The sequence below is a fragment of the Filicampus tigris genome, chromosome 6, assembly GCF_054856515.1.
Source record: "Filicampus tigris isolate MCC_2025a chromosome 6, RoL_Ftig_1.0, whole genome shotgun sequence".
Lineage (NCBI taxonomy): Eukaryota > Metazoa > Chordata > Actinopteri > Syngnathiformes > Syngnathidae > Filicampus > Filicampus tigris.
The window spans coordinates 22,679,536-22,706,794 of NC_141222.1; the positions used below are offsets into that span (position 1 = coordinate 22,679,536).

The 27,259-nt window shown below is 41.9% G+C and overlaps 4 protein-coding genes across 6 annotated transcripts in view; all 4 read right to left on the minus strand.

Annotated features, from left to right (window-relative positions):
• Positions 1-1,305: 1,305 nt before the first annotated feature.
• Positions 1,306-9,787, minus strand: misp3 (MISP family member 3). Its single transcript, XM_086033296.1, has 4 exons — positions 9,042-9,787; positions 5,675-7,671; positions 4,160-4,233; positions 1,306-2,452 (listed from the first exon to the last, which is right to left on the minus strand). Exons 2-4 carry the CDS (start codon positions 7,623-7,625, stop codon positions 2,357-2,359), a joined length of 2,121 nt encoding a protein of 706 aa, XP_085889422.1. The 5' UTR covers positions 7,626-7,671; positions 9,042-9,787; the 3' UTR covers positions 1,306-2,356.
• A 3,112-nt stretch (positions 9,788-12,899) lies between these two features.
• On the minus strand, positions 12,900-13,787 carry LOC147146290 (uncharacterized). Its single transcript, XM_086033297.1, has 2 exons — positions 13,622-13,787; positions 12,900-13,494 (listed from the first exon to the last, which is right to left on the minus strand). The coding sequence occupies exon 2, from the start codon at positions 13,476-13,478 to the stop codon at positions 12,945-12,947; it is 534 nt and encodes a 177-aa protein (XP_085889423.1). The 5' UTR covers positions 13,479-13,494; positions 13,622-13,787; the 3' UTR covers positions 12,900-12,944.
• Positions 13,788-16,796: 3,009 nt separating this feature from the next.
• Positions 16,797-17,649, minus strand: LOC147146291 (uncharacterized). Its single transcript, XM_086033719.1, has 2 exons — positions 17,489-17,649; positions 16,797-17,369 (listed from the first exon to the last, which is right to left on the minus strand). The coding sequence occupies exon 2, from the start codon at positions 17,351-17,353 to the stop codon at positions 16,820-16,822; it is 534 nt and encodes a 177-aa protein (XP_085889845.1). The 5' UTR covers positions 17,354-17,369; positions 17,489-17,649; the 3' UTR covers positions 16,797-16,819.
• A 2,867-nt stretch (positions 17,650-20,516) lies between these two features.
• The window catches only part of palm3 (paralemmin 3), a 32,617-nt gene continuing 25,874 nt past the window's right edge, over positions 20,517-27,259 (minus strand). For all 3 annotated transcript variants that reach the window (XM_086034415.1, XM_086034416.1, XM_086034417.1), the window contains 3 exons: positions 25,834-25,900; positions 24,395-24,425; positions 20,517-22,605 (listed from right to left, as the gene is read on the minus strand). In XM_086034415.1, coding sequence (XP_085890541.1) covers positions 21,764-22,605; positions 24,395-24,425; positions 25,834-25,900 — 940 coding nt within the window. In that variant the 3' untranslated portion in view covers positions 20,517-21,763. The remainder of the gene's footprint in view (positions 22,606-24,394; positions 24,426-25,833; positions 25,901-27,259) is intronic.

The window sequence follows — 27,259 nt, forward strand, 5'->3', positions numbered from 1 at the left end:
GAGTATTAGCTTGCCGTATTTGTTTTTATTCATTAAAGGCAAAGCTAGAGAGAAGCTATGTCCTTTAAAGTTGATACATGTGACACTAAAGAGTCCCTATGCGAAAAATTTGGGCAACTTTACTGCTATTCCAACATTTCTGATGCCACCGGGCTTTGTGTGGACAGAATAAGATGATTAATTATTTATTAATGATCGTGAGGCCACTAAAGCGTACCTATGGTGCATTTCAAACATGCCCTGATACCCAAAAGAGGACAGCAGTGCATAACATTGATGTTCAGAAAATGGGACACAATTTATGTTATCTTCATCCAATATTTTGGAACATTTTTAGCACCCTGGCACTGTTAAAGCAACAGTATATAATAATCCACATTTACAATCGATGTAACTAGCTTGTAAAAAGGAGAATAACATCTCTGTCATTGCCATGGCAACCTCAGAACGCCTTCTTCAGATGCTCTTAAAATCAGTGGACCAGCCAGGACACCTCTCATGTTTGTTTTAGCACTAGCAATAATTGTTTGGGTGAGGGTTGGTTATTTAGTTGGTTAACTTGTCTTAAATTATTGAACTTCTGGTCACGAAGATAAAAGATTAATACAGCAGTGCTTTGAGATACAAATTTAATTTGTTCCGTACTCACGCTTGTACCTCAAAATGCTTATATCGCAATTGATATTTACCCATTGAAATGAATGGGAAAGCCATAATCCCTTCCAGCCACCCCCCAACAACAGGAACAACTTTTGCAATGTGTGTTTTAATGAGGAACAGATCACTCTAAAATATTGTACTTTATAAAACCATACAGTAATGGCATAATTAAACAGAATACGGGATAAAGAATGTATGCCTGTGAGTATTATATGTTATCATGTACATGTGTGTTCAAATATCTGTGTTTTAAGACGTTATAGCACTGCTACATAGATGCTATTATTAGCATGTATGTGGTTAGCGTTAGCATTACGCTAGTGGACATAAAGACTAAGCTATGTGGTTGTTTTAAATACACAGAGTGCAATTCTCTTTGCTTTGTGTTTAATTTGATATCAATCATAATCTATGGCACCTTGAACAGCAATGGTATGAAGTCAATGTTACTAATACACTACGCGATAAGAGGACTCAAGAAGCATGTTAAAATCCGTCTATTTAAGAATCCATCCATACGGCAACATGCAGTAACACGGCAAAGAAAACACAACATGAAGAGTCATCTGAACCTGCTGGCTAATATCAAGTTTCATTCCAAAGTTCAACATTTACTGCGTGACTCAAGAAGGTGTCAAGGAGCGATACAACAGAGGCGCTTTTATTCACGCGTGTGTACTCTGGACTATCATAATTCACCTGCAAAATCCAGATCAACTTTATTGCACTATAATCCGCGCGCAGCGCATTAAGGAGTCTGCGGGATTACCTCTTGGTTTGTTCATTCCACTGGGTGACAAGCTCATTAGGAAATTGTCAACTTTGTGATCACAAAAAAATACAGCAATGAATTACATGGGTTGCTGTTTTTATCGGGCTCAACATTAGGCATGTCAGTATGAAGCAGTGCGCTACACCAACTGCAATAATAATCATTAACACTGAGCAATATTATTCTAAAGACACATTCATAGGATCAAATACGCCAATGATTGTACAGTACAGGAGCACAAATGCCTATGAAGTTAAAAGCTAGCTGGCATAGCACCTGAATGTGATTTTTATTGCATGGATGTTGTACTGGATGGCATTTGATTGCACAGGTTATAAAGGCGAGACATCATAAAAACGTAAACGGTTAGATTGTATTAGGGCCCGACCGATATGGATTTTTGGAGGCCAATGCGGATTTGGCAGGATAAAATTCATATATATATAAAATGAATAAAGTAACTTGTTTTTTTGTCCCGTAACACTTACACCAATAAGGATATGAGTCACAGGAAAATATTTGACTTTTTCACAGTACGCTCTCTGTCCAACTTTACAGCAGAGAGAAAAATTAGATGTATTTTACCATTATTTTGGATTGTTTGAATTTAGTTATCTTTTTCTTGTGTTGCAATGCATTAATGTCACCCCCCCCCCCCCACACCAAAAAAAAATCATCTGGCGGATTTATTGGTCAGGCCCTACTGGCGGATTTATTGGTCAGGCCCTAGCTTCCATTTCTATGATTAGATATAAAAAGAGAAAAATCTGACTAATAAATTCGTTGAGATTAAAGCATGTACGAGTTCAGTTAGTTTCAAGTCAGTTTTCCTCCTGTCCGATGTCAATTTTGACCTTTTCCTCACTTTGCCCCTCTTCTTCATTCACACACTCTCCAAAAATCATCACAGTTTTGACTTTCTCCTCATTGCTCTTGCAGGTTGTTTCCGTTGACCAGGCCCGACTCCCAAAGGTGCACCAGGGGGGTCTTGTGTCTGGAGCTGTGGGAGGCCTGCACCACCTAAATGACGGCGAGAATGCACAAGGACAGTGGGCGATCTTTGCACGGTAAACAAAAGAGGAGATGGGACTAAATGAGCGGGAAAAATGAGTGAAAGAAAATGAAAATCATGGCAATCTGATGTATGGTATGAAGATGAAAATGGATGGATTGATTGAAAACAATTCCGGGATTCTTTGAGTTGCTCGCCTATCTAGTCCTTTATTATTCAAACCTAACCCAAATCATCTTTTCCCATTGAAATGAATGGAAATACCATTAATTCGTTCACCCTCCCCCCAAAGACAACATTTTGTACATTCTTACATTGTGTTTTCTTCTCTTTCTTGTGTTTTGTTTACACAAACATTCAACATAACCGGATGCTCCTCAAATCCTTCTTATTTCCTATTGGCTATCGGTCTGTTTGCGTCCGTGGCTCAGCCAAACTTAATGTTGACCATAAGCATAAAGATTTGTTGAACAGGGCGACTAAACGTTTACGATTGTGCGTCTCGACTGTTTTACGAGCAGATCAGGGAGGCAAAATCACTCTCGGCAAATCCCACACCACAGGATATTTGCTCAGTATAATCTTTTAGAGACATCCGATAACGGGAGGGGAGGGAAAAATCTGCCAACTTGGCCCGATTATCGTTGTCTACTGTATTTACTGCTTGAAACATTGGGCCAAAATCTGATGTTGACTCCTGAACTGCTTTAGTCCCACTGTATTTCCTCTCCATGTCATCTCTTCGGATGTCTTTCCTGGGCCCCCCTGAGGCGAGATTATTACGGCACTGTAATCAGCCACGGATAATGAACAGAAAGAAAGTGAGTGGAAAGAGGAGACAACACTTTGAAACAGACGCAAGAAGTCGCAAGGTAGGTAAAGGAACTCAACACGTGCACGCGTACGCACACACGCACGCACCCCCACACACACTTCCCAGACTCTTCTTCCCTGTCTCCTTATCTACGCAGATAAGCTGCTCGCTGTGTGTTCTGAGAGCTATCAGATGTTTTGCGGCCCACATTTGGAACCACGGAGATGCTTGTTTCCTGTCTCCATTGAAGCCTGTGAACTTTTCAACAAGAATACATAATCATATTCACCCCTCCGCGGAATGCCCCCTTGTTGTTCCGCTGCAGGTAGCTTCAGCGATAACTTGAGATCTCCTTTGACGGTGTTTGAAAGACACCGGGAAAAAGTGATTTTCTCACATATTTATTAACTGCGGGCTTGCTAAATTTGGGGAGTGTGTAATCAGCATTATCTTGATCATGTTTGCATGATTAAATACGCAGTATATAAATCCAAGCTATTATTATTATTATTATTATTATACTACAAGTCCCAGGATGCACTGCAATACCCATATCACTCTGAGTCCCACGTTAGCGCTCATGTAGCTCATTTGAATCAAGTTCAAGTGTTGTTGGTTTTTTTTTTTTTAATGAGGTGAGTCAATGGTTCAGAATGCAGATTTAAAATACGCATACATATGCCTGCACGCACACACACTAAAATACAGTATGTCATTAAAAAAAAAAAAAAAATGAAAGGTGCTCTATTATGAATATTCTGATTGAGGGCTAAGCACTCCTAAAGTGCAAATCTCCACCCCTGGGTTTTTGATCCCTTTTCTGAATACAGCTCTAATTGTATCATATTAGAGTGTATTGTAAGAACTGTATAATAAGGTGTCAAGAGGTCCCTCTGCTTACCTTTTGCTGGTTCATTGTGTCCCCATGGTCCTGGCCTGGGGGCCACACGCTGAGCTTTCCAACAGATTGACGGGCTGGTGGAAGCAGAAGGAATTGATTTAAATTAGGGAGCAAGCAAAAAGAGTTTTGTATTCATGAGGGTAAAATGGATGACTATTTTTTTCACAAGCTATACAATCATTTGTCCAGCACCATCATAGACACACACACACACACCATTTACTTTGTCATGGACTTTTTGTGTTTTTGATGTCCCGTGATACAATTCAGACCCACACAAAGACTGCGGGCAAACCCTCCCTGACAGCAAACATACACTCACGCACTACAATAAAATTGCCGCTGAGCAAATTCCTATTTATAAAGACAAATTTTCTAATGAGGTGATAGGTGAGTGAGTGAGTGAGTAATAACTCCAAAGAGGGTTGGGAATCACAGAGTAAATTCTGATACGATATCATCACAGTATCTAGCCCAAGTTATCAATTGTGTCACGTTTACGTTTTTGGCTTGATCATTCGTTAAAATAAAATTAGCACCGATAATATCTATGGTTTCACGAGACAAATAGTAATCACATGACCAAATGTTATTTGGCCCAAGATATCTAAAGTGCAGAGACTGTTGATATTTTTAAGAGGAAGCTCAAGACACACCTTTTTAGTTTGGCTTTCAACAACTTTTAAATAATTTATCTTTTCTTTTGATTGAAGATAATTCTATGTTTTGCTTTGAATGTTTTAAAGCACTTTGAGTTGCATTTTTATGTATGAAAAGTGCTATATAAATAAAATGTGATTGATTGATTGATTGATAAAGTATCACGATGCTACGAATGGATGATTGATGAACACACAATCCAAATACAATATAAAGCTGTGCACATCTGTATGGCTATAGATAAACATATTTTGCATTTATATGACAATTAACTATGATAAATTGTTAAAGCATTACCTCATGATATTTCGCATATCTACAGTATCGCGACACAAGTAATCCAACTACACTAAACGTTGAGATCTTTGTAAGTGCAAACCGACTCATTTTGCACTTGCATGACTATTATTATGCTATAATTTTACTTAAAATATTACTTCATGATCTCTTTCGACAGTATCATACCACATTTGTGCGCCTATCAAGAAAACCAATACAATACCAATACATAAGAAAATGATCCAATTGGGGGTGTGGTGTATTGCAATATGCTAATTTGCCACATTGACGTTTTGGTCTAACAACTCAAAAGTGTTTTTCTTTAGGCTGTTTCCACATACTTAATGCATAAGTGAGGATGGGGAATTCAGTGCACACAGGATGGTGGTTCGGTTTGTTGACCATGGGAAATTTCTGTGGAGCAACCAGCCTCGATTTCTGTATTACAATGTACATATTTGGTCTTCAACCTAAGAGATATGATTCAATCTCATACCACCTTAAAGAAAGTACCCCAGATGGGACTCAAACCCACAATCCCTGGTTTTGGATGCCTTCATTTTGTGTTAGACTGACCTGCTTTGTGTCTGTTGTGTCCACTAGCGGAGGACTTGGAAGAATCCAGAACAGATGCTTGGAGACTTCTTCTGTCCATGCCGACTTGCCTCTCACCTCCTCCTCCCCCATACAGGTTGATTCTCTGCTTGCGGAGCTCTTTCTCCCTCTCTTGAGCCTCCCGGATATCCTGCTCCACTTTAATACCATTTGTGAGGGAGCGCAGCTTGAAGAAGGGGTTCTCCTTACTTAACACCTCCTCTGCCCCCACCTCTAAATTATATGCTCCTGAACCGGATGGGAGGACATAAGAAGCTACTCCATCAACAGCGACGAGGACATCTACCTCCGCGTTGGTGCGATGGTGCTTCTGTGCTGGGGCACTGGGGTTGTTCTCCACAATGATGACCTGGCAAGACATTCCCTCGGATAAGCCCGGTCCTCTGGGACCCGCCGGAGGATCTGTAATCTGTCTCCTTTCCGAGCTTCTCACAGTGGATGCCTGTGATGGGCTGCCATCCTGGCTCTCTGAACTGGAACTGGAATTGCTGCTGCTCGCACTGGACACGCTCAAAGTTGACTCCCTGCGGTTTTGAAAGGCTTCAAAAAGCTGCTTCTTCTCTTTCAGTTGCCGGACCGTCCCCTTATCGTAGAAACCAGGAACCTTCCCCAGCTTGACCAGGTCTTGCTCTCGGCCAACCTCCTCGTGGATGTCATGCTGCATGATTTTTCCTGCCAGCTCCCTGTCTACGCCATGGAATTTCTCAGACTTTTCAGAGACTGTCTGGTGGAGAATGGTTTTCATCAGGGGGACCTCAACGTACTCCGCGGATGCATTCGGAAGCCCCCGAGATCTTCTCAAACTATGTTCTCGCTCAATGGCCCGCCTGATCTCCCTCTCGATGGGGGTCTCTTTGGGCCGAGCTCCTTGGGCGGTTGTGGGGTTGTTGGCGGTACTGCGTGGGGAGAAATCTGCCGATAATCCACTGTCGCTTTGGCTGTCGCCGCTTGAGTCACTCTCCATTTTGACGAGTTTAGGACACTCAGCACTCTCCTTATTTTCTCTCTTCCCTTTCTGTATTTGGATGAATTCAGTAGATCTATCCGGTCCTTCACCTTGTTCTCGTCCAACCGCCTCGTTCCGTCCAGGTCCTCTGTGGTACTGCTCTCCTGTTTCGCTTTCCCCTTCTGTCCTTTCCCCTGCCCTATCTGCCTGCCTTTCTCTCTCTGTGACAACACAGACGGAGACTTTGGAAGGCACCCCGCCCTGATTGGGTGGCCCCATGGCAACGCTAGACAAAGGTGCAGAGTTCTGGCCGAGCACCTGTTGAGCAGCTTCCTGGTTTTCTCCTTTGGGGGTGTGCTCACGTTGGCCTTGGGGCGGTAGCTCCCCTTGCTGGCTGTCTGAAGGCATAACATCCAAGGTTGGGTATGTGGGGTGTGAACATGGTGAGGCCCTGGAACTGCATATGTTTGTTTCGTCTTCTTCATCGGCAAAAGGTGGTGAGCAATCATCAAGTGGAAATTGGTGAGTAATACTTTCAGGTGCCCCTAGCGAAAAGGCTAGTGCTGGGGAACTTTCCTCACATGGTGAGAATTGTTGGACATTCTGGTAACAGTCAGGAGAGTTGTCGTTTGGGTTGATGTCATCATCACTGGGCCACTCCGGAACCTCCACTTCCAAGCTGGAGAAATCCGTTAGGAAACCACCTTGTCCAATCAACATCGTCAACTCATCCAGTTCCTCGTGAGACTTGGGCTGTTGGGGCGCTTGCACCCATTCTGTCATCGTCTCTCTGGTTTGGCCTTGATCCCTGCAACCCTGGAACATTTCTGTGCTGTCTTCTGGTTCTGCTCTGGGGGCTTGTTGGTCAAACGCAGCAGACTCAAGGCAAGCATCGACAGCACGTTGCGTCGGGCCGTCGAGCGAGTCAAAGGGACCCTCTTGCTTTTGCAGGGACACTGTTGCCATGGCGACGGAAATCAGTTTCTTTTGATCCCTAGACAGTCAGTAAGCACTAAAAGGACATAGAGCAGAGAGTCATTTGTTGTACAGCGGGACCACAAAGTCAACAACAGTGAGACAACTATTGGGCAAGTTAGTTCCAAATATGTTTGATACAGTGTTACTAGTCACTGTCTTTTGAATTGGTATTGCAATTGCTGTACTTGACATACCCAACGTTGACTGTGATGACTGAATGTATTGTAACCAGTTCAATATTTGTGCTCAGCGTGTAGCCAAGGACCCAACGTGTACTATTTGAGGACCTCAAACGAGACAATGTACGATTTCCAATCCCGTGATCACCTTTAAATCCTTAATGACTGTCACCTTATTTTCACTTTCATTGCCTTCAATGTGATATAGTTAGTCTGCATTAGTGCACTGGTGGGCCTTGTGCAGCTCCTAAATCCACCTTATATTTAATCAGCTTAAAGCCTGACAGTAAAACAAACACACACTCACATTCAGGGCTAGGGCAGAGTCCAAATGTCCAAATTTGGACTAATCATTTTGGGGAATGTGCACCAAAGCTTAAAGGTGGAATTGGGAAAGATGGAGTTGTGGCTATCCAAAAGATAAATATACGTTTTACATAACAATGTAGGTAGAATGAGTATGAGAAATTAGTAGGATTTTGTTAAGAAAAAAAAATACATCGGGGAAAAAAAAAAAAAAAAAAAGATAACCCTCACAAGCTAATGTTCTGTATGTACAATCCAGGTGTACCTCAATACATCTATGTGAAACGATTATTTAGTTCAGTACCTTCCTTCAAAACGCAAAACTCATATTAGATTCCTTATACACAGGAAAATATGTTCTAATTTCTTATTCTATATTAAAAATCATTGTGGTGTTCTTGTGCAAAGTATACTAGTTTCTTCAATTTTTGGAGTTTTTGTTAACTGTAAATGCTACTCATCAAAATGATGAAACAAAAAAGAATAATGAAGAAATCCACTGCGTTCAATACATATTATGAATTTCACTTTTTGAATTCAACTGAAATAAATTAAATCTTCCACAATATTTGGATTTATTAAGATGGTCCCCTAATATGACATGCACTTCATATTACTCTTAGAAAAGTCCACAAAAGATGACGGATTAAAAACCTCATTACATACCAGGCTTGTGTTTGCCTCATTATCCAAAGGAGATATTTATTTTGTTATTAAAAAAAAAAACCCTCAAAATCTTAACATCATTAAAAATACATCTAGTGCAGGCGGCACAAGCTCAATTTAAAACGAGCTCATTTTAACAGGAAAAAAAACCCCAAAATGAATGGAAATAAATCCATACCGACTTACAGGAAATATTTGTACATATAAAAGCACAAACCTAATCATCATTTTCAACTACCGGTATTCCACTTACCTGTAAACGGTCACCAAAGATGCCCTCTAAATGACAACACATCACTACTCTAACATGTACACACTCCTCCCATCATCTTTAGTGTGCACATCTGCAGCGCACAATGCTGACCAGCAATCACTGTCTAATGCATAAACCATAATGACAACATGCACACGGGCACAAGAGGCTTACTTTATTGCCGCTGTGGATTAAGAAATGCTAATCCTGTTTTGCAGCGACACGTGTTACTTTCACACTGCTCGCACATTCACAGTCATCAGGAAATAATGATGCAAAGTTGAATTAATGCTTTGGTTGAGGGTGATTATATCGTTCGAAGAGGCCAAGTGTTTCTTTTAATTGAAACAAAGAGCTCTACTTCACTTTAATGACCACGGCATCTAAAAGAAACAAATGTGAAGTTCTCAGTGGAAAATGAAATATCGTAATACTGTACCTTTAGGCAATGTTCTAAGCCACATTTTAACATTCTTCAATGTCACACGAGTGCGAAATGAAGTATGACCAAAAAACATCACTACTCACCCTTTGGTGACACATGGTAGACACACCTGGGCTGTGAGCGTAGACTTCACTTTAACTTTGCTGCGCCAGCCGCAAAGATTTCATTATTTGGCTCATCAGACCCAAGAATTTTTTTTTTTTCATGGTCTGAGAGTCATGGTCTCTCTGACCACTCTACCCTACAGGCCTGATATAAAAAAAAAACGTTTATTCAAATTATGGGGTGGCTGTATGTAGAAATTTGAAGAAAAAAAATGAACTTATTTCATTTTGGAATGCGGCTGTAAAAGCGAAGTGAATACTTTCCAGATGCACTGTAACCCCTGCAAAGGAGGTTTACTGTAATTGTGCAGCCCGTTTTAGCACGATAAATAACAGTAGACACAGTATCGAGTTCCAAGTACTTTACTCTCAACAGGACACAACAAAAGAATATACGTATTAGGACGAAGTGACTCAAGCCCCTTGTGTTCCTGCAGCCTCCTCAGGACAAAGCTCCTTGCTGGGATCCAGCCAAGCGGGCGGAAGCATGTTTAGACACGCCACCTGAGCCGTGAACTCCTCCTTCTCCTCTTGGGTCACCTCCCTTTTCCTGCTGAACAGGTAGGCACGCATCACCGCGTTGTCGTCGTTGTCGTAGCGCAGCAACAAACAGTCCGCGCAGGACGTGTAGACCAAGGCGACGGTGAGGTTGCCCTTGTCCCGGAAGCGAAGCGTGCTGCCCTCTAGGGTCACGTTGTGGGTGCTGGCGTGGCACTTTCCCTCCATGTTAACTCTGGGCGTGTAGGAAACGTCACGGCCGGGGCTCACGCTGACATCGATGCTGGCGCTGTCTCTGCGCTTGAAGTAGGCAAGTTTTTCTGGGTCAGTAAAACCGCCCGAAATTAGAGCCCAGCGGCCGGCCAGGAGTCCAACGTCAATTCCTTCCAGAGGCCGGAGCAAGTCTTCACAGGCTAAAGGGGCTGAGCGGACTAAGGGCCACCAGGCGCACGCCAACACGGCCCACCGAACAAACGCTTTTGCTGGTTGCATGTCCGTTGGTTACTTTCCAATGTTGCTTGTAGAAAGAGGAGAGCGTTCTGCTTTTATAGTTGGTTTTAATTGTGCAATACTAAACTTCACAGAGTCATGTTGGACTATGACTCTTTGTTTACACTGGATGTAGCAAAAGTATTTCTTTCTACAAACAACAAAAAAAACATTGTCTTGGTTGTACACCAAGACTATGTGTGGCGTGACGAGTATGATAGTTCAGGGGTGCGCACATTTTTCTTCTCAAAGGTCACACTTGATTTCTTTTCAATCGCAGATGAGATAAAAAAAAAAAAAAAAGTAAAAATATGTTTTAAGTCCCAGTTCTCAGGTTGGGGTTTCGAATCCGAGCTTTGGCCTTCGTGTGTAGCGTTTTCATGTTCTCCCCGCGCTTTTGTGTACTTTATCCTGGTCAATGTTGATTTAATGAAAACTCATAAAATAACTAAAGCTAAAATTGAAAAAAAAAACAAAAAACATTTTCGTTAAAGTAAAGTTAACCGAAAATATTTTTTCAAGAATATGTTCTATGCAAGCCCACTAGTTGAAACAAGGCATTCTGATAAATATTGCATTTGTGGAATAAGAGTTAATCCACCTGTTTTTAGCCATCTCCGGGGGCGGCCATTTTGTCACTTCTGTCGATTTAAAATGACATCACAACTGCTCAGGGGTTCCGATAATGAGCGATCACGGCCGAGCTAAAAAGGAGTGGATTTTGCTGCTTAAGTCATATTCCACAAACGTAATATTAATCCGAATGTTTCAACTAGTGGGCTTGCATAGAACATATTCTTGAAAAAAAATGTGTTTGGGTTGATTTCCCCTTAAAATAAAATAAAAATGCTTTTAGGAAAACTAACTGAAATACATCTTAGGTTTATATAATTAACTATAATTATTGCAAAAATCGTTTGTCAGTTAATATCGTACGTGAGCTTTCAGGGTTCATTTTAAATTAATTTATTTCAGTATTGCTGTTCGAAGGAGATTAACAGTCTGTAGTTTACTTTATTACACTATACTTAGTGACTTTTATTTTGCACTTATATACATACACACTAAAACTAAACTAAAATGAAGCATTTAAAAATATATGAATAAAAATAAAAACAAACCTGCTCTTAAAACGAATGAAAACTAACGCAATTTAAAAAAAGTCACATGCCCTGTGATTGTGTGATGACAGTGTGCACCCCGCTTTCTGCTGACAGTCTTCTGAAGAGGAATTTATGCTTGTTTTGGCCGACTGTCTAATTTCACAATACAAACCAACAGAAGAACAGAAGTCCTACCGGCTGTTCTCGGAAATGACATGAAGCAATACTGAAAACGTCACTATCTGTTCTGGGATGCTGTTATACCTCTGTGTCTGTGCCAATTTAATTTCGTTCACAATCCTGTGAGTGAATGCTCCATCTAGTCAGCATTTTCAAATCAAATGAACTGTAATTAAATATGTCTATTGTTTATATTGTAATGGATTGAACCAAATACTCTGCATGATTTGACTTTCTAAACAATTTTTAAATTTGATATTGTTTTCAATGTGAGCATTCAATTTATATATATTAAGGATTCTATCACTATTGATTATTGTTACATTTACCTGTATTTATGATATTGGCATTACTACTGGTTCTTTGTGTTTTAAAAACAATATTCACTTCATTAACACTATTTAACACAATATAATTTTTAAAAATTGTTATCGTTTTTTCTCCACTGCACATCCACTCAAAAGCACTGGTATGCAAAAGCAATCACGCAGCCACGATCATTTTTATTTTTAAGAAGCTAGATTACTATTACGTAGTAGAAAAGAACTAAAGTAGCGGTACATTTTGGGTGGCATACCTGTGGTGGCTTAAGAGTAAAAGAATTTGCTTTAGACTTTAAATTTTGGACGCCTAACTATTCATTTTTACTTATAGGTGAGACAAAGAAATTAACATATATAGTACTGTACAGTAGTTGTCTGCTGACAATCAATGTGAAACTATAGTAAATATCAGGCTACTTAAAACATGTCAAAGTGAGCCATTTCTCACTGTAATATTCCAAAAATTAATGTTAAGAATGAATTGAAGGTTTTCATTGTGTAGTATGGAGAGTTTGAACTGATTTGCTTGAGGAGTTTGTGTAAATTTTGTACTTTTTGGGTTAATTAGAAGACCAGCACAATTAACTACTATATATGCCATTGCATTTTTTGAGGTTACCAATATATGCAACACAAAATTTGTACTTGTTACTTCCCGCCGCTGCAGCTCTAAAGTGCTCCCTATCAGGTGAACGTTTGCAGTAACAACAAAAGCAGAGTGTTCATCCACAAATTTATTGAATCAATCAGGATTGATTCAATCAGGACAGACAAAGCTCCTTGGCGGGATCCATCCAGATGGGTTCCCGCAAGCCCAAACACTTGGCCTGAGCCACGAACTCCTCCTCCTCGCAGGCGTCCAACTCTCGCTTTGTGCTCAACAAGAAGAGCTCGGTGGCCGTGTGTCTTGGCGTCTCCACATCGAGGCGAAACAACAAGCAGGTCACGCAGGAGGTATGTTGGAAGGTGATGGTGAAAAGATGGTGGGGCCCCTTCTCCGTCAGGACGTGGCCTTGCCTGGTGGCGTTGAGCGTGAACGACTGGCACTCGTCCGCAACGCGGTTACGTTGGACGTAGGTGGAGTTGGCGGAGAAGTACGTGACACTGTCTCTGGTCTTGAGGGTGTCTTCGTCCACCGATCGGTTCAAACTGACGGCGACCAAGGCCCATGTTCCCTCCAGGTGGTCGGGAGGCATGTTCACCAGAGGCCGAATGAGATTTTTGCAGGCCAGAGGGGCGCAAGTGGCGCCAGACAGCAAGCAGGCCACAAGGACTGCGCACGCCAGGAGAATCATTGCAAAAGTGTCGAGCCTTTGGAATGTGGACACAAATGTCTGTCACATTGCCGATGTACGCGCGGTCATAGCCCAGGGCAGTTTTTATGCACGCAGCACTCAGTTCCACAGTTCAAACAAAAGGCAAATAAAGTTCCACTTACCGAATGAGTCACAGAAAGAAATCAAACATCACATCACGTAAAACACCCACTTGCGTGACAAATCTGAATGGTCCTTGGCTACCTGTGGAGAAAATATAGGGCGCATCTCATTCCACTAATTGCACTTTACCAGGTGTGGAGCTCATTACTCAAATTGCACGTTCCAAGGTCCTCCCTCTGTTTACACCTCCCACCAGAAAATCCATGGAGGAGGGAGGAGGTACAAATGTTTTGGGGTAATGAGACTGATCACGTCTCAAAGTCGTCATTTCATGGGGATGTCATGTGAAGATGTCACGTCACTTACGCATGTCATGAATGCAACTTCTGCGTGTCAGACGTTTTACTGTACTAACGTTGCAAATGTCCACTTAATGTTTCCGGTGGGTTAAAATTAAAGTCAAATATCCACATTGTTGCGCTTCACAATTTTGCTGTTATGTTGTAGAAAATGACTGAAGTGTATTTTGGGTCGCGTACCTGTGATGGCAGAGAGTATAAGAATGGTGTTTGCAACTTTAGATTTTTTTTTAAATTTTGCTTTTTTTGTGCACTGAACTATGCATTTTTACTTCGAGGCAACGCATTATGGCGAATCTACTTTTTTTTTTTAACTTGTGCATAAATACAATAGTTGTAAGTGCATGTCTGCCGATCCATCAAGTGTTAAACTAATGTGAATATTTTGACAACAGCCTACTTCTTAAAATGTGTCTTCGAGTGAGCCTGCAGGGCATGAAATTCCTGACTCAAGCCTTCTGTCGATGAGCCTCGTATAATCCAACGGCAAGGAATGATGTTGTTGTATTTGAAGAAAAAAGGCTTGCGCTTTGAATTTGACTTGTTTCCCTATTTATCACAACATTTATGAAGCCATTACAAAAACGACAAACAGAGCTTTTAACTTTGAACACTTTTTGCATCATGATTAAAGCCCATTGATATGTTGCTACATCCACCAGGGGGCAGTATAATACACAAATAGGACTTTCACAATGAAGGGAGTATACGTATTAGTCATTTTTTGTTGTTGCAGATGATAAAGAATATATCTTAGTGTTGTTACATTGTCAGTGTGTGTTGCTTGTTATGCTTGTATGTTAGCATTAAGCTAATGGAGTTTCTTATGCGATTTTGTCGATTCTAATATTATTAAGAAAAATGCATCCGATTTATAGGCCGCTTTTCTGGACATTCGATTCAACAACAGCAACAAGAACATCATTTTGTCATTTTTGGGTTTCATGTTTAAACAGACGGGGGCCTAGAACGTACCCCGGGGGGGGGGTTTCACTGTCTGATGCCCGGTACGGAAAGAAAACAATGAGCGGCTGCAATGGATGAATGGACATTTTTATTCAGTTATCATGAAGTCAGGACCGTAGACTGTGACCTCCTCCGCCGGCTTCTTTTCACAAAGCGCCTTGGTGGGATCCATCCAGACGGGCTCCCGCAAGCCCAGACACTTGGCCTGGGCGGCAAATTCCACCTTCTCGCTCTGCCCCAACTCTCGCCTCTTGCCCACCAGATAGAGGTCGGTGACGTCCAGACCTTCCACTTTTAAGGTAAACACCAAGCAGTCCGCACAGGAGGTGGAGTAGAATGTCCCCGCCATGCCGATTCCCATGGCATTTAGGCTCACGACATTGCTTTTCAATGTGACATTGAGGCGGTAGTACTTGCACTCGTCTCCAAAGCGGTTGGCTTGGATGCAGGAGAAGTCGTACGCGTGGAAAGTGATACTGTCCCTCTGCAGGAGGAGGACCTCGTCGGTCGCGTTTGTCATGCCGGCGGCGATCACGGCCCAGCTTCCCTCCGCGTGGCCGGGAGTCATGCCGACCAGCGGCCGGACCAGCTCGTCGCAGGTCGGGGGGGCGCAAAGGCTCCCGGGCAGCAAGCAGAGCAAAGCGACGGAGCACACCAACGCAATCATCCTGTGGTCCTTTGTCACGTTGCGCACGCTCACTTGGGAATAGCTGCCGGTGGCTTTTATAGAGCACTTTCACCGCGCGGCAGTTGAATGATTGACAGAAATCCAATAGAGCAGCACTCGTCAAACTTTTGGGTCCAGGGACCACTTATTGGAAAGACATTTTTGTGGCAAAAAACAAACAGCATCCGTGCAAAAGCCATCGGCATGCAGGCTACCACTCTACCAATGCTAACCAATTATTGCTCTTGCATACAGTACTTGCCCTACGAGTGACTCGACCCGACAATAACTTTTTTGCTTTGACTTGGGGGCGGACCTGCAAAACAGTACAGAATAAAAAACTCTATTTCTTTTTTTTATGAGTCAACCTTCATTTTTATTTTTAGGACATTAGGAAAATTTGTTGGGTCACTGTTCATGTTAGGTAGAAGTTAGTTGACATTTTCTAAGAAACCGTTGACTGGTATATTGTGTCATTAAAGCCAAGGTGCTACTACTATCTCTGGAACTCCTATTTTGTGTTTGCGTGAGCAATTTTTGAGCTGTAAAATGTCAAGCCACCAATACCAGCCACCAGTATCGCCATGCTAAACTTTTGATGCTAGAATCGCACCTGCCTCAAGGCTAATCACATTTTGATACTCACACAAATACATTAAAAAAACATTTTTCCTTTGTGGAACCACTGCACATACTCAAAAATAAGTACCAGTATGCAAAAGCCATCATGTAGACTTTTTGCCAGCCAAATAGTTTTTTTAGTTAACTATTCATTTTTACTTACAGGTGGCACTGAGAATTTACTTTTATATAAATACTAATACTGCCGACCCGTCAATGTGAAACTAAAAGTAAAACTATCAGGCTACTTAAAATGAGTCTTCAAGTGAGCTGTTCCTCACTGTTACTCCAAGTTCAGAATGAATTGAGTTGATTTATACCACATGATGTCCAGGGGGTGGGGCTAATGTTATCAAAAGGGCCATTTTGGAAGGTTTCATTATGCACTTTGGGGAGTTGGAAGTTCGAAAGGTCAACCGATTTGCTTGACAAGCTTTGGTGTAAATTTTGTACCTTTTTGGGTTAAATACTCATTATGAGACCAGCACAATAAATTACTATACTGGCTACACCACTATGTTTGAGGTTACCAAGATACAAAATATTTGTACTTCATTACTTCCCACCACTGCATTTCTAAAGTCCCCATCAGTTGAACGTTTTCAGTAACAACAAAAAACAGATTGTGCAACAGGTTTATTGAATCAGGACAGACAAAGCTCCTTGGCGGGATCCATCCAGACGGGTTTGCGCAAGCCCAAACACTCTGCCTGAGCCGCGAACTCCGCCTTCTCGTCGCAGTCCAACTCTCGCTTCGCGCTCAACATGTAGAGCTCGGTGGTGTTGTAGGTCGGCGCCTCCACATCGAAGCGGAACAACAAGCAGGTCGCGCAGGAGGTACGGTGGAAGGTGGCGGTGAAAAGATAGTTGCGCGCAGACAGGGTCACGACGTGGCCTCGCTTGGTGGCGTTGAGTACGAACGACAAGCACGTCCCCTCAACGCGGTTACGTTGGACGTAGGTGGAGTTGGCGGAGACTAAAGTGATACTGTCTCTGGTCTTGAGGGAGTCTTCGTCCACCGATCGGTTCAAACTGCCGGCGACCAAGGCCCATGTTCCCTCCAGGTGGTCGGGAGGCATGTCCACCAGAGGCCGAATCAGATTTTCGCAGGTCCGATTGGCGCAAGTGGCGCCAGACAGCAAGCAGGCCACAAGGACTGCGCACGCCAGGAGAATCATTGCCAAGGTGTTGAGCCTTTGGGATGTGGAAACAAGCGTCCGTCACACTGGCGATGTACGCACGGTCGTAGCCCAGGGCGGCTTTTAGACACTCAGCACACAGTTCAAACAAAAGGCAAACAAAGTCCCACTTACCGAATGAGTCACAGAAATCAAACAACGGCGACCAACGAAACACTCACTTGCGTGACAAATCTGAATGGGCCTTTGCTACCTGTGGAGAATATATAGGGCCCATCTCATTCCACTAATTGCACTTTACCAGGTGTGGATCTCATTACTCTAATTGCACGTTCCCAGCTCCTCCCTCTCTTTACATGCTTGCACCTCCCACCAGAAAATCCATTGAGGAGGGAGGAAACTGACAAAGGGGTGAGGTGGAGGTGGTCCAAATGTTTTGGGGTAATGAGACTAATCAAAGTCGTCATTTCATGGAGACGTCTTCTAAAGATATCACGCATGTCATAAATGCACCGTAAATGGCTGAAGTGCATTTTGGGTAGCGTACCTGTGATGGCAGAGAGTAAAAAATTTTTTTTACTTTTTTGTGCACTGAACTATTAATTTTTGCTTAGAGGAAACCCATTACGGCGAATCTACTTTTTTTTTGGTACTTGTGTACAATTACAGTAGTTGTGAGTGCATGTCTGCTGACCCATCAAGTGTGAAGCTAAAGTAAATATTTTGATAACAGCCTACTTCTTAAAATGTCTTCAAGTGAGCCGTCCCACATATGCTAAAATGGGCTCCATTTGAACAATTAATTGACGGTTGTTGATCTATACCACATGATATCTGGGGGCTGGCTTTCATTGTGCAGTGTGGTGATTTGGAAGTTCAAAAGTCCAACTGATCTGCGTGAGGAGCTTTGGTGTAAATTTTGTAAAAGTATTTCCTTTTTTTTTTTGCTGTATTTCTTCACTTTCTTGGGTTAAATACTCATTATTAGGAGACTAGCACAATAAAACGATACACCATTACTATGCCATTTTTTTTTTTTTTTTGGAGGTTACAAAGAAACACAACAGCGCTTTAGTACACTAACAAAATATTTTTAATTTGTTAGTTCCCACCACCGCATTTCTCAAGCGCTCGCCTTTGGTTTAATCACCTGAATATGTGCAGTAACAACACAAAAAGCAGAGTGTGCATCAACATTTATTGAATCAATCAGGACTGACAAAGCTCCTTGGTGTGATCCATCCAGACGGGTTCCCGCAAGCCCAAACACTTGGCCTGATCGGCGAACTCCTTTTTCTCGCCGTCCTCCAACTCTCGCTTTTTGCTCACCAAGTAGAGATCGGTGGTGTTGTGGCTTGCCGACTCCACGTCGAAGCGGAACAACAAGCAGGTCGCGCAGGAGGTCTGGTGGAAGGTGGCGGTGAAAAGATAGTGTTGCCCCTTCAGGGTCATGACGTGGCCTTGCCTGGTGGCGTTGAGCGTGAACGACTGGCACTGCTCCGCAACGCGGTTGCGCTGGACGAACTCGGAGTTGGAGGAGACGAAAGTGACACTGCCTCTGGTCTTGAGGTTGTCTTCGTCCACCGATCGGTTTAAACTGGCGACGACCAAGGCCCAGGTTCCCTCCAGGTGGTCGGGAGGCATGTCCACCATAGGGCGGATCAGGTTTTCGCAGGCCAGAGGGGCGCAAGTGGCGCCAGACAGCAAGCTGGCCACGAGGACTGCGCACGCCAGGAGAATCATTGCAAATGTGTCGAGCCTTCGGAACGTGGGCACAAGTATTTGTCGCACCGTAGCCCATTGCGGCTTTTATACATGCTGCGCTCAGTTGTGCAGTTCAAACAAAATGCAGACAGACAAAGTCCCACTCGCCGAATGATTCACAGAACTCAAACAACGGCGACAAACAAAATGTTCACTTGCATGACAAGTACTACTTGTGGAGAAAATGTAAGGCTGTATCTCATTCCACTAATTGTACGTGTTGATATTCGCTCCTCTGTTTACATGCTTTTACACCTTCTACAAATGTTTTGGGGTACGAGACGATCATTTCATGGAGATGTCTTGTAAAGATGACGTCACGTCATTTAGGCGCGTCAGACATTTTACTATCACCACGTTATTGTTTTGTTTAGAATGGGATTAAATTCAATTCAAATATCCACACTGTTACGCTTCACAATTTTGCTGCTTTCGGAAGCAGAGTCACGATTGGTCCTTACCTGAGCGACTGTGATGTCATTTTCAGACGACAGAAAGTGGCAAAATGGCCACCCGCTGAGATGGACAAAAACAGGTGGACTGACTAATATAGATTTGTGAGAAAATATGAAAATTGTGACATAGAGGGTTTCGGCCTGACGCCAGCGTTGAGCCGCCGTATTTTTAGGACTATAAAGCGCATAAGGGGCATTACATTTGTGAAGCATCAGACGTTAAATAGTTGCTCATTTTATGTTTGATATTGTAGCAGCAACTTACTTTAACTTTGTCCTACGTCTGCCGTGCATGAAATTCCTGACTCAATCCTTCCGCCGATGAGCCTCGCATAACAGCAATTTGAACAAAAATAGACAATTACATAGACAGAAAAAAATGGGCTTCCAACTATGCTTAGTCGGACTATTTTTTTTCCAAGTTTCCCATCTATCGTTTATCGCCTACAAAATGGGCATCCATCATAGGCAGACCGCCGGTCCGTCACATAGGCGGTATATGTCCGGCTCTGCCGATATCCTGTCTTCGCCCTTCATTGCCTACTAGCGTGGATTTACAACATACTAAAACATTTTGACAGATATTTGGGCACCATGTAATACTACATAAAATCAGTTCAAGATCAGTAAGCATAACCGAAATTAATACAAGGCGCACCGGATTCTAAGGCGCACCATGGATTTTTTTTTAAATGAAAGCCTTTCAAGTGAGCCTTATAGTCCAAAAAATACGAGGAAAAGAAAAAAACTGCTCATTAGTAACATTTGTCGAGGTTTTGACAGACATTGAAAACTACTTTCATCATTGCAAAAGTGTAAAAATCAAAAGACCTATGTAACAATTTTTGCAAAGTCTGCTCACAGGACGACTGGTGGTTATGGGTAGTGAGAACATATTCTTGAAACAATTGGGTCAATATGGCAAAAAGTCCAAAGGTGGGGGAAAAACCTTTTGCTGAATTTCACCCAAGAAAACTCACTCATGGACTCCAATGTCAGTTTAATAGTTAATGCAGTCATTTCAAAAAGTTGCCAGTTGATACAGATCCCAACATGGTTTCTGCATCCGGTATAAATACAGTATGGAACGCATGTACAGAGATCTGGTTAAATACATAATTCATACTTCAGTAAAAATGTGTTAACTGATAATGATCCACAGGAATGTCATTTTGAACTTCACAATTGGGACGAATCAAAATATGCAACTTTGCAATAAACAACCCAAATGTGTTGGATCTGGCTACAAAAAAAAAAGATTAAAAAAAAAGAAATAGAAAAAGCCACCTCGCAATTCCCATCTGTTCAGTAATTCTGCTATAAAGCCCCTTTATTAGAAAAATATTCTCTATGAACCACTCAAATCATTATAAGAAAACTCTTGTATTTACATTCAAATGAAGTATACATGACAAATAATTCATTTGTGGAAAAAAAAGCCTTTTTCATCTCACTGCATTAAAATGATTAGGGTTGATTTAATTTTCTTATCAATCCAGACATTGTTACCAGAGGTGGTTTAAAAACACATCAACCCCTCCATCGTGGCCTGTACTGTGTGAATAAAAAAAATTAAAATAGGGATGGTGTGGAAAGTACAGAACAAAAACAAAAGCGCAACACTTTTCTTGCTCCCATTTCGCATGAAATGAAGTTGCTTCACAAATTCCTCATTTCAATAGTTTTGACTAAACTGAATGTATTTGAAGAGTAATAAAGTGATGAGACCACGTCATTTTTCAACATTCTTGGTAATGGTGATAATCTCTTAAAATGCCTACAGAAGCAGTGGAGCGGCCTATTTGAAATTGATGAATTTACATATAGACTTCTTAAGGTTGAATACATTTATAAGGGGACCGCAATGGAACCAAAAATACACTTGAAAGCAGGAGTAGCGCTATGAGAATCAATGAATGAACACTATGGCGCTGCAAAGCTGTTCCATGGTATGGCCCCCTTAAAATATGATGTAGTTTATGATACAGAAACATTTCTTTGGCACTGAACTAAAACTTCACCCAAGTCCGTTTTAAAGGACCAGCGACCTAATTCAGTCAGTGCATCAGAAGTTTCGTAACGCCGGTGATTGTAAAATCCGAAGCGCACCTCAGGGCTAGACTTCAGGGCTATTGTGATCAGCGGAATCGTAATAAAACAAACACATTAAATGATGTTAATACTTGATGAGAGCAAACGCCAAAGTGTTGTGTTAGGATTTTTGTTGCCTTCACATGAGCGAGCAGCACATGCACGTTTTCTTCTTGGGCGCTGGCATGGCGCCCGCCCGCGTTTCTGTGGAAAACGACTGGTCATCGGTGACGTCATCCTGAACTTCGGGGCCTTTGGCCTCCTCCAGGAGGGGCTCCTGCTCGGCGGGTCTTGCCTCAGTCCTGTGGTTCTCCGTGGGGTTGCTCAGGGACACTTCCTGGAACTGCGGGGGGGTCATGAGGGCGTCGCCTTTTGCTTTTGAGGACAGGTCGGGCACCTCGGACGCCGGCGCGATCGCTTCTTCTGCCTCCTGGGCTTGCGGCGCCTCCTCTGAAGGAGGGCAGGAGGGTTGCGATTGGGAGTAGACCGGCACGGGAGGCGCCTGAGCGGCCTCCAGATGATCGGCTGTCGACTGCGGCAGCACGGAGGCTGCAGCTTCCGCTTTGATGTCTTTTCTCTCCTCGCGTGTGCTCCCCGCTTGCTTCGCCGCACTAGTTTCATCCTTCGCCAACTCTTTGGAGGCTTCTGGCGCTACTTTCACCTCCTCCACAGTCACTCCTGCCTCCTCCCGATACTCTTGAGGCGCAACTTCCTCCTCATCGTCCGTGATGACGACGCGTTCGGCCCGCATGACCACGATGCCTTCCTCCACCTCCGTGCAGCTTAGATGAGCAACGTGCTGGCCAGGATTCTCCACGAGGACGCTTCCGCTCGGTCCGTTTGTGGCGATGGACTTCTCCAAATGGTCTTCGCGCTGTTGTTTGAGGCCCGATTTCAAGTCCCCTTCGCCGTTCACCAGAACAGAGGCGTCTTCGTCCCGCGATGTCGGTATGGCCTTCATGGCGTAATCCTCAACTGTCCCTGGAGACATGACTTTGATTAATTTCCATCTCATTGAAGCATTTCATATTTGAATTGAGGGGAAAAAAAAAAAAAAAGCGCTGCGGTTAATTAGCAAAACACTTGTTCCGTGACAGTGAAGCCGCAACGGTGCCTGATTACAATTAAAGGCGCTTTTGCCAACAGCGCGCCAGTGTTCACGACAACTAATTTCTCTATTAATTGACAGGAATAAAAACAGAAAATGGATTCATAGTCATTTGTATTTAGCACATGCTGTTAGAAATGCATATTAGTGAAGCTCGCCCACTTAAAATGAATGAATCGCAAGCCGACAATGTATATACTTGTGCAGTACAAACAGCAAAACGTGAGCTTGTAGACGGGTGTATATTTTTTGGCTAATATTGATATTTTATGAGCACATGGTAGCTTTTTACTTAGCAACATGATTCCGTTAGCAAGCTGACTGTACCGTAACAAAAATATTTTGTAAAGATTTTCTAATTTCGGTAATGTATTCATTTTAATTGGTATTTCACTCCACGGAAGAAAAATCTAATTCTGGTAGTAATGCCACTAAAGTGAAAGTCAACCGCCCCAAATTCTTTACAATAATATGTTGTATGTGCCCGCACTAGTCTAACCACGACGTTTTGATTACAATTGCGTTTGGGGAACATGAGTTCAGAAGCAAAATCCACCCGTTTTTATCCATCTCAAGGGGCGGCCATTTTGTCACAGCTAATCTTGAGAAAATAGGTGAGCTGTGATTGGTTGTTACCTGAGCCCTGAGTAACTATGATGTCATGTTCAGTCGACAGCAAGTGACAAAATGGTCACCCGCTAAGGTGGTTAAAAACGGGCGGATTTTGCTGCTTAATTCGTATTGTACAAACAAAATATTAATCAGAATATCATGTTTAGACTAGTGGAGCTGCATAGAACATATTATCGTAAATAAAATGTTTGAGTTGACTGCCTTTTTACCTAATAATGACACTGTGGACAGACTAAAGTTATCATCGTTAATGAAAACGAACACATTTCCCAAAATTAAATTTTTTTTTATTTCCGTTAACGAAATAATAAAAACTGTGTTTTCAAAAGAGAAAAGGGAAACAATTTTATTTTTGCAAAAATAATTTACACAAACTTAACTAGAGTGGAAATGACCTTCGTTTTCCTCTGTCAAATTATTTCAGGGTTAAGTATTTATTTTGGCTTTGCCTGTTTTACGGCAGCTGTACGTTTGTGCAATGCAGTGAAACGCCAACATTCACATTTAGGAATTGTATTTCCCTTTTGTGTGTCGCCTAGAATGGACGGCACTCACCGCGTAACCTAGATAATGTGTGCTCTCCTTTTTTGGTCCTTGTATGAACAAATAGGTGCCGTATAACAAGGCTCAATTAGTTGCATCTGGATTGTTTCGGGGTGAATGGAGTTTGATCCCCGCGTGGGCAATTTAAGACAACATTTGGAGGCGCATGTCACATGTGCGTGTTGTTACAAACAGGTCACCTGATTTCCTTGTCTTGTTGTCGTCTCCACATTTGACTTTCAACTGTTACAATAACAGTCACCCAATGTACTTAAATCTGAATTGCGCCCATTTGAAGGGGTGGCCAGATAATTGTTAGCCTGAATGTGTCAACATTGTGTGGCTGTTAAAAACATGTCAAGTTGTTTGAAATGAATCCATTCGAACGCGTCTTGAAGAATACATCTTATTTTCTGATCTGCATTGTAAACTGTAGTTCCAACAAAAAAAAAAAACAACAACAACAAAAAAATCGCTCCAGCTTACCCATATCTCCTGCGTCCATGTCCACTGTTTCCTGTTGAGTAAAAGGGAAACACTTTTTGTTCACTGTGCTGGAGCTGATTAATGTACACTGCAAACCACAAAATCAGAGGAATTTGTCCTTTGTTGTTTCACTTATATGATTTCATAAAGCATCATCATAAAGTTTACAGGTCATCCAAGAGAGAAGCTTGTACGCATGAGAACAAAGAGCAGCCTGCTTTGAAGACTATAAACATTTTTGAGCATGTTAAACCTAATATAACTGAAACAAAAAACAAACAAACCAAAAAAAACGTGTTAAGACATTTCTGTCAATTACTTTCAGCGTGCCCACGAACAGATTGTCTGTCAGGATTTGACACCGTCAAATTGATGTTACGGTTACAAATTACAGACAGAAGTTTCGTTAGATTTTTTTCTCAAAGGGTCAAGATGTGCCAATATATTTAAAGAAACACAAACCTTAAAATAATGTGTGTGTGTTTTTTTAGAACCATATCCAGTGGCGGCTTTGCTGGAGTTGAAGTATTCAACTGTTTTTTGTAACTGCAACGCTAATTTACACTATATGAGGTAAGGTAAATGAATCAACACCTGCAGTTTAAAGATTGATGTGCCTGATTTACAGATGTTTTTTTTCTTGATTCCAGGAGCTTAACATCCGTGTTTAGGGTTCATTATTTTAATTTTCCAAGAGGTAAAAAGTGCTACTGCTTCATTAGCATAACATAAGTTTGCTAGCTTACTGCTAACATACAATAGGAACCAACATACAAGGGCTAAAGGAAATTAGCATTGTTCTTGCTGTAGTTTGAAACTAGTTAGCTTAACACAAACACGGCAATAACACAAGTAAAAGCATGAACAGTCATATACTTTTTTCCGTACAGTAACAGTTTACCTTCAACTAAAGTTTACTGACATCCCTACCTGTCACATGACTGCCACCTTAAGGCAAAGCTGTGCACAGTGGGACAGCATGCTCTAGCTTTTGTGTGTGAAATACATGCATGCGGCTTATATCAACAAATTTAAGGCCTTTTTCTTTTTCTTTTTTTTTCTTTAATTCAGTGGATGTAGCGTATATACCAGCGCGCTCCATAGACAGTATTTTACAATAAACCGAGTATAGTTTGCAGTCCGAATGACAACATGACATCGGTGGTGGGAACACAACCCTCCACAATGTTATCTGTATTATTATGGAAATGCGAGTTCACAACATTCAGAGAGATATTCTCTAACTCTGGTTTAAAATGCAGGCATTACTGCAAAAGGAGCGCATCGGCATGAAATGTATTATTCAAGTGACAACACCATGGACACAAATGTGAGAAAAGCTTCCTAATGGAAGATGATAGCGAAAGCTGGTTTGACACACATTCTAACAGCTTTTGTTCACAATGTAGGCGTGTTGTGTATGCGCGCGAGTGTCTCACTGTTTGGTCCTGTGTGATCTGTTCTTTCTCATCCTCCCTTGCAAACCCCGCATTCCGTGATAGCAACCTAAAATGAGACCACACACACACACACACACACACACACACACACACCACATCTCCGTTTAAAACAATGCAACGCTGTCAGTTCACCATGACAATAACATCTTCAAATCATCTTAATGGCACGCTGGCTTGTAAGAAGCAAGAAAATTATCTCTGTCATTACCATGGCAACCCTGGATCACAGACTTTAATCTACAACAGTGACTCCCAACCAGTTTACCGTCGCATTCAAGTGTGCTGCGAGAGATCATCAAGGGCGCTACAGGAAATGATTCAATTTCACTTCATTTGTCTGCAAATAATTTTTGATTAATTCTAAATATATCTTGGTTCATCTATCTATGGCAGTGATGTATAGTGACAGGCAGAACAATTAAATGCTCTTGCGTGGCAGAAGGTGCAGTAAACGTGTATTTAGAAACTGACATGATTTCCTGCCAGTATGTCAGCTTTGTGTTCCATTAAACAGGACCACATTTCACACTGAGTAAATCAATTGATTTGAGATCATTATTTCAGTAAATAAAGGTTGGGAAACATTGGTCTACAATACCGGTCGAACGGGTAGGACTAGTGTTCGTGCTACTATATACCATCGTTGCTTAAAGCGGAAGTCAACCCAAACATATTTTTTTCAAGAATGAACTTTTTCAACTGCTCAGGGCTCAGGTAGCGACCAATCACGGCTGACCTGTTTTCTGAAGCTGAGCCGTGATTGGTTGTTACCTGAGCCCTGAGCAGTGATGTCATTTTCAGTCGACAGAAAATACAAAATGGCCGCCCGCTGAGATGGCTAAAAACGGGTGGATTTTGCTGCTTAACTCATATTCCACAAACGCAATATTAATCAGAACGCCGTGTTTCAACTAGTGGGCCTGCTGGGAACATGTTCTTGAAAAATAATATGTTTGGGTTGATTTCCTCACTTTAAATGACTTTATATTACGATATACTGTATACTCACACGTGTTGGGCATTATAGTTGTGCGTCTCAGTGGAAATATGCCTTTATAAAGCAACAATAGTCTAAAAAGATGATACGTTAGAAGATAGCAGAATAAAATTGCCCGAGCATTTCCTCAAATATTTCACAATGTAAAATACTATGGAAATGATGAATATACAGTACGGTTAATTAGTAAATATCTTTAAAACAATTTACCCCTTCTTGATACTTTGTTGTGCCCTCTTCAGCAAGAGGACACTTTCCAAAAAGATGACTAACATGTTTGATCAATTACACTTCACAGCAGTAGGTGGGGCCATGAAGCAAAAAAAAAAAAAATACTGTTCCTGCTCTTTTGACTGGCATAGAAACGTACATGCCTAAACAATCTATGTTGATTCCTGCTATCATTAC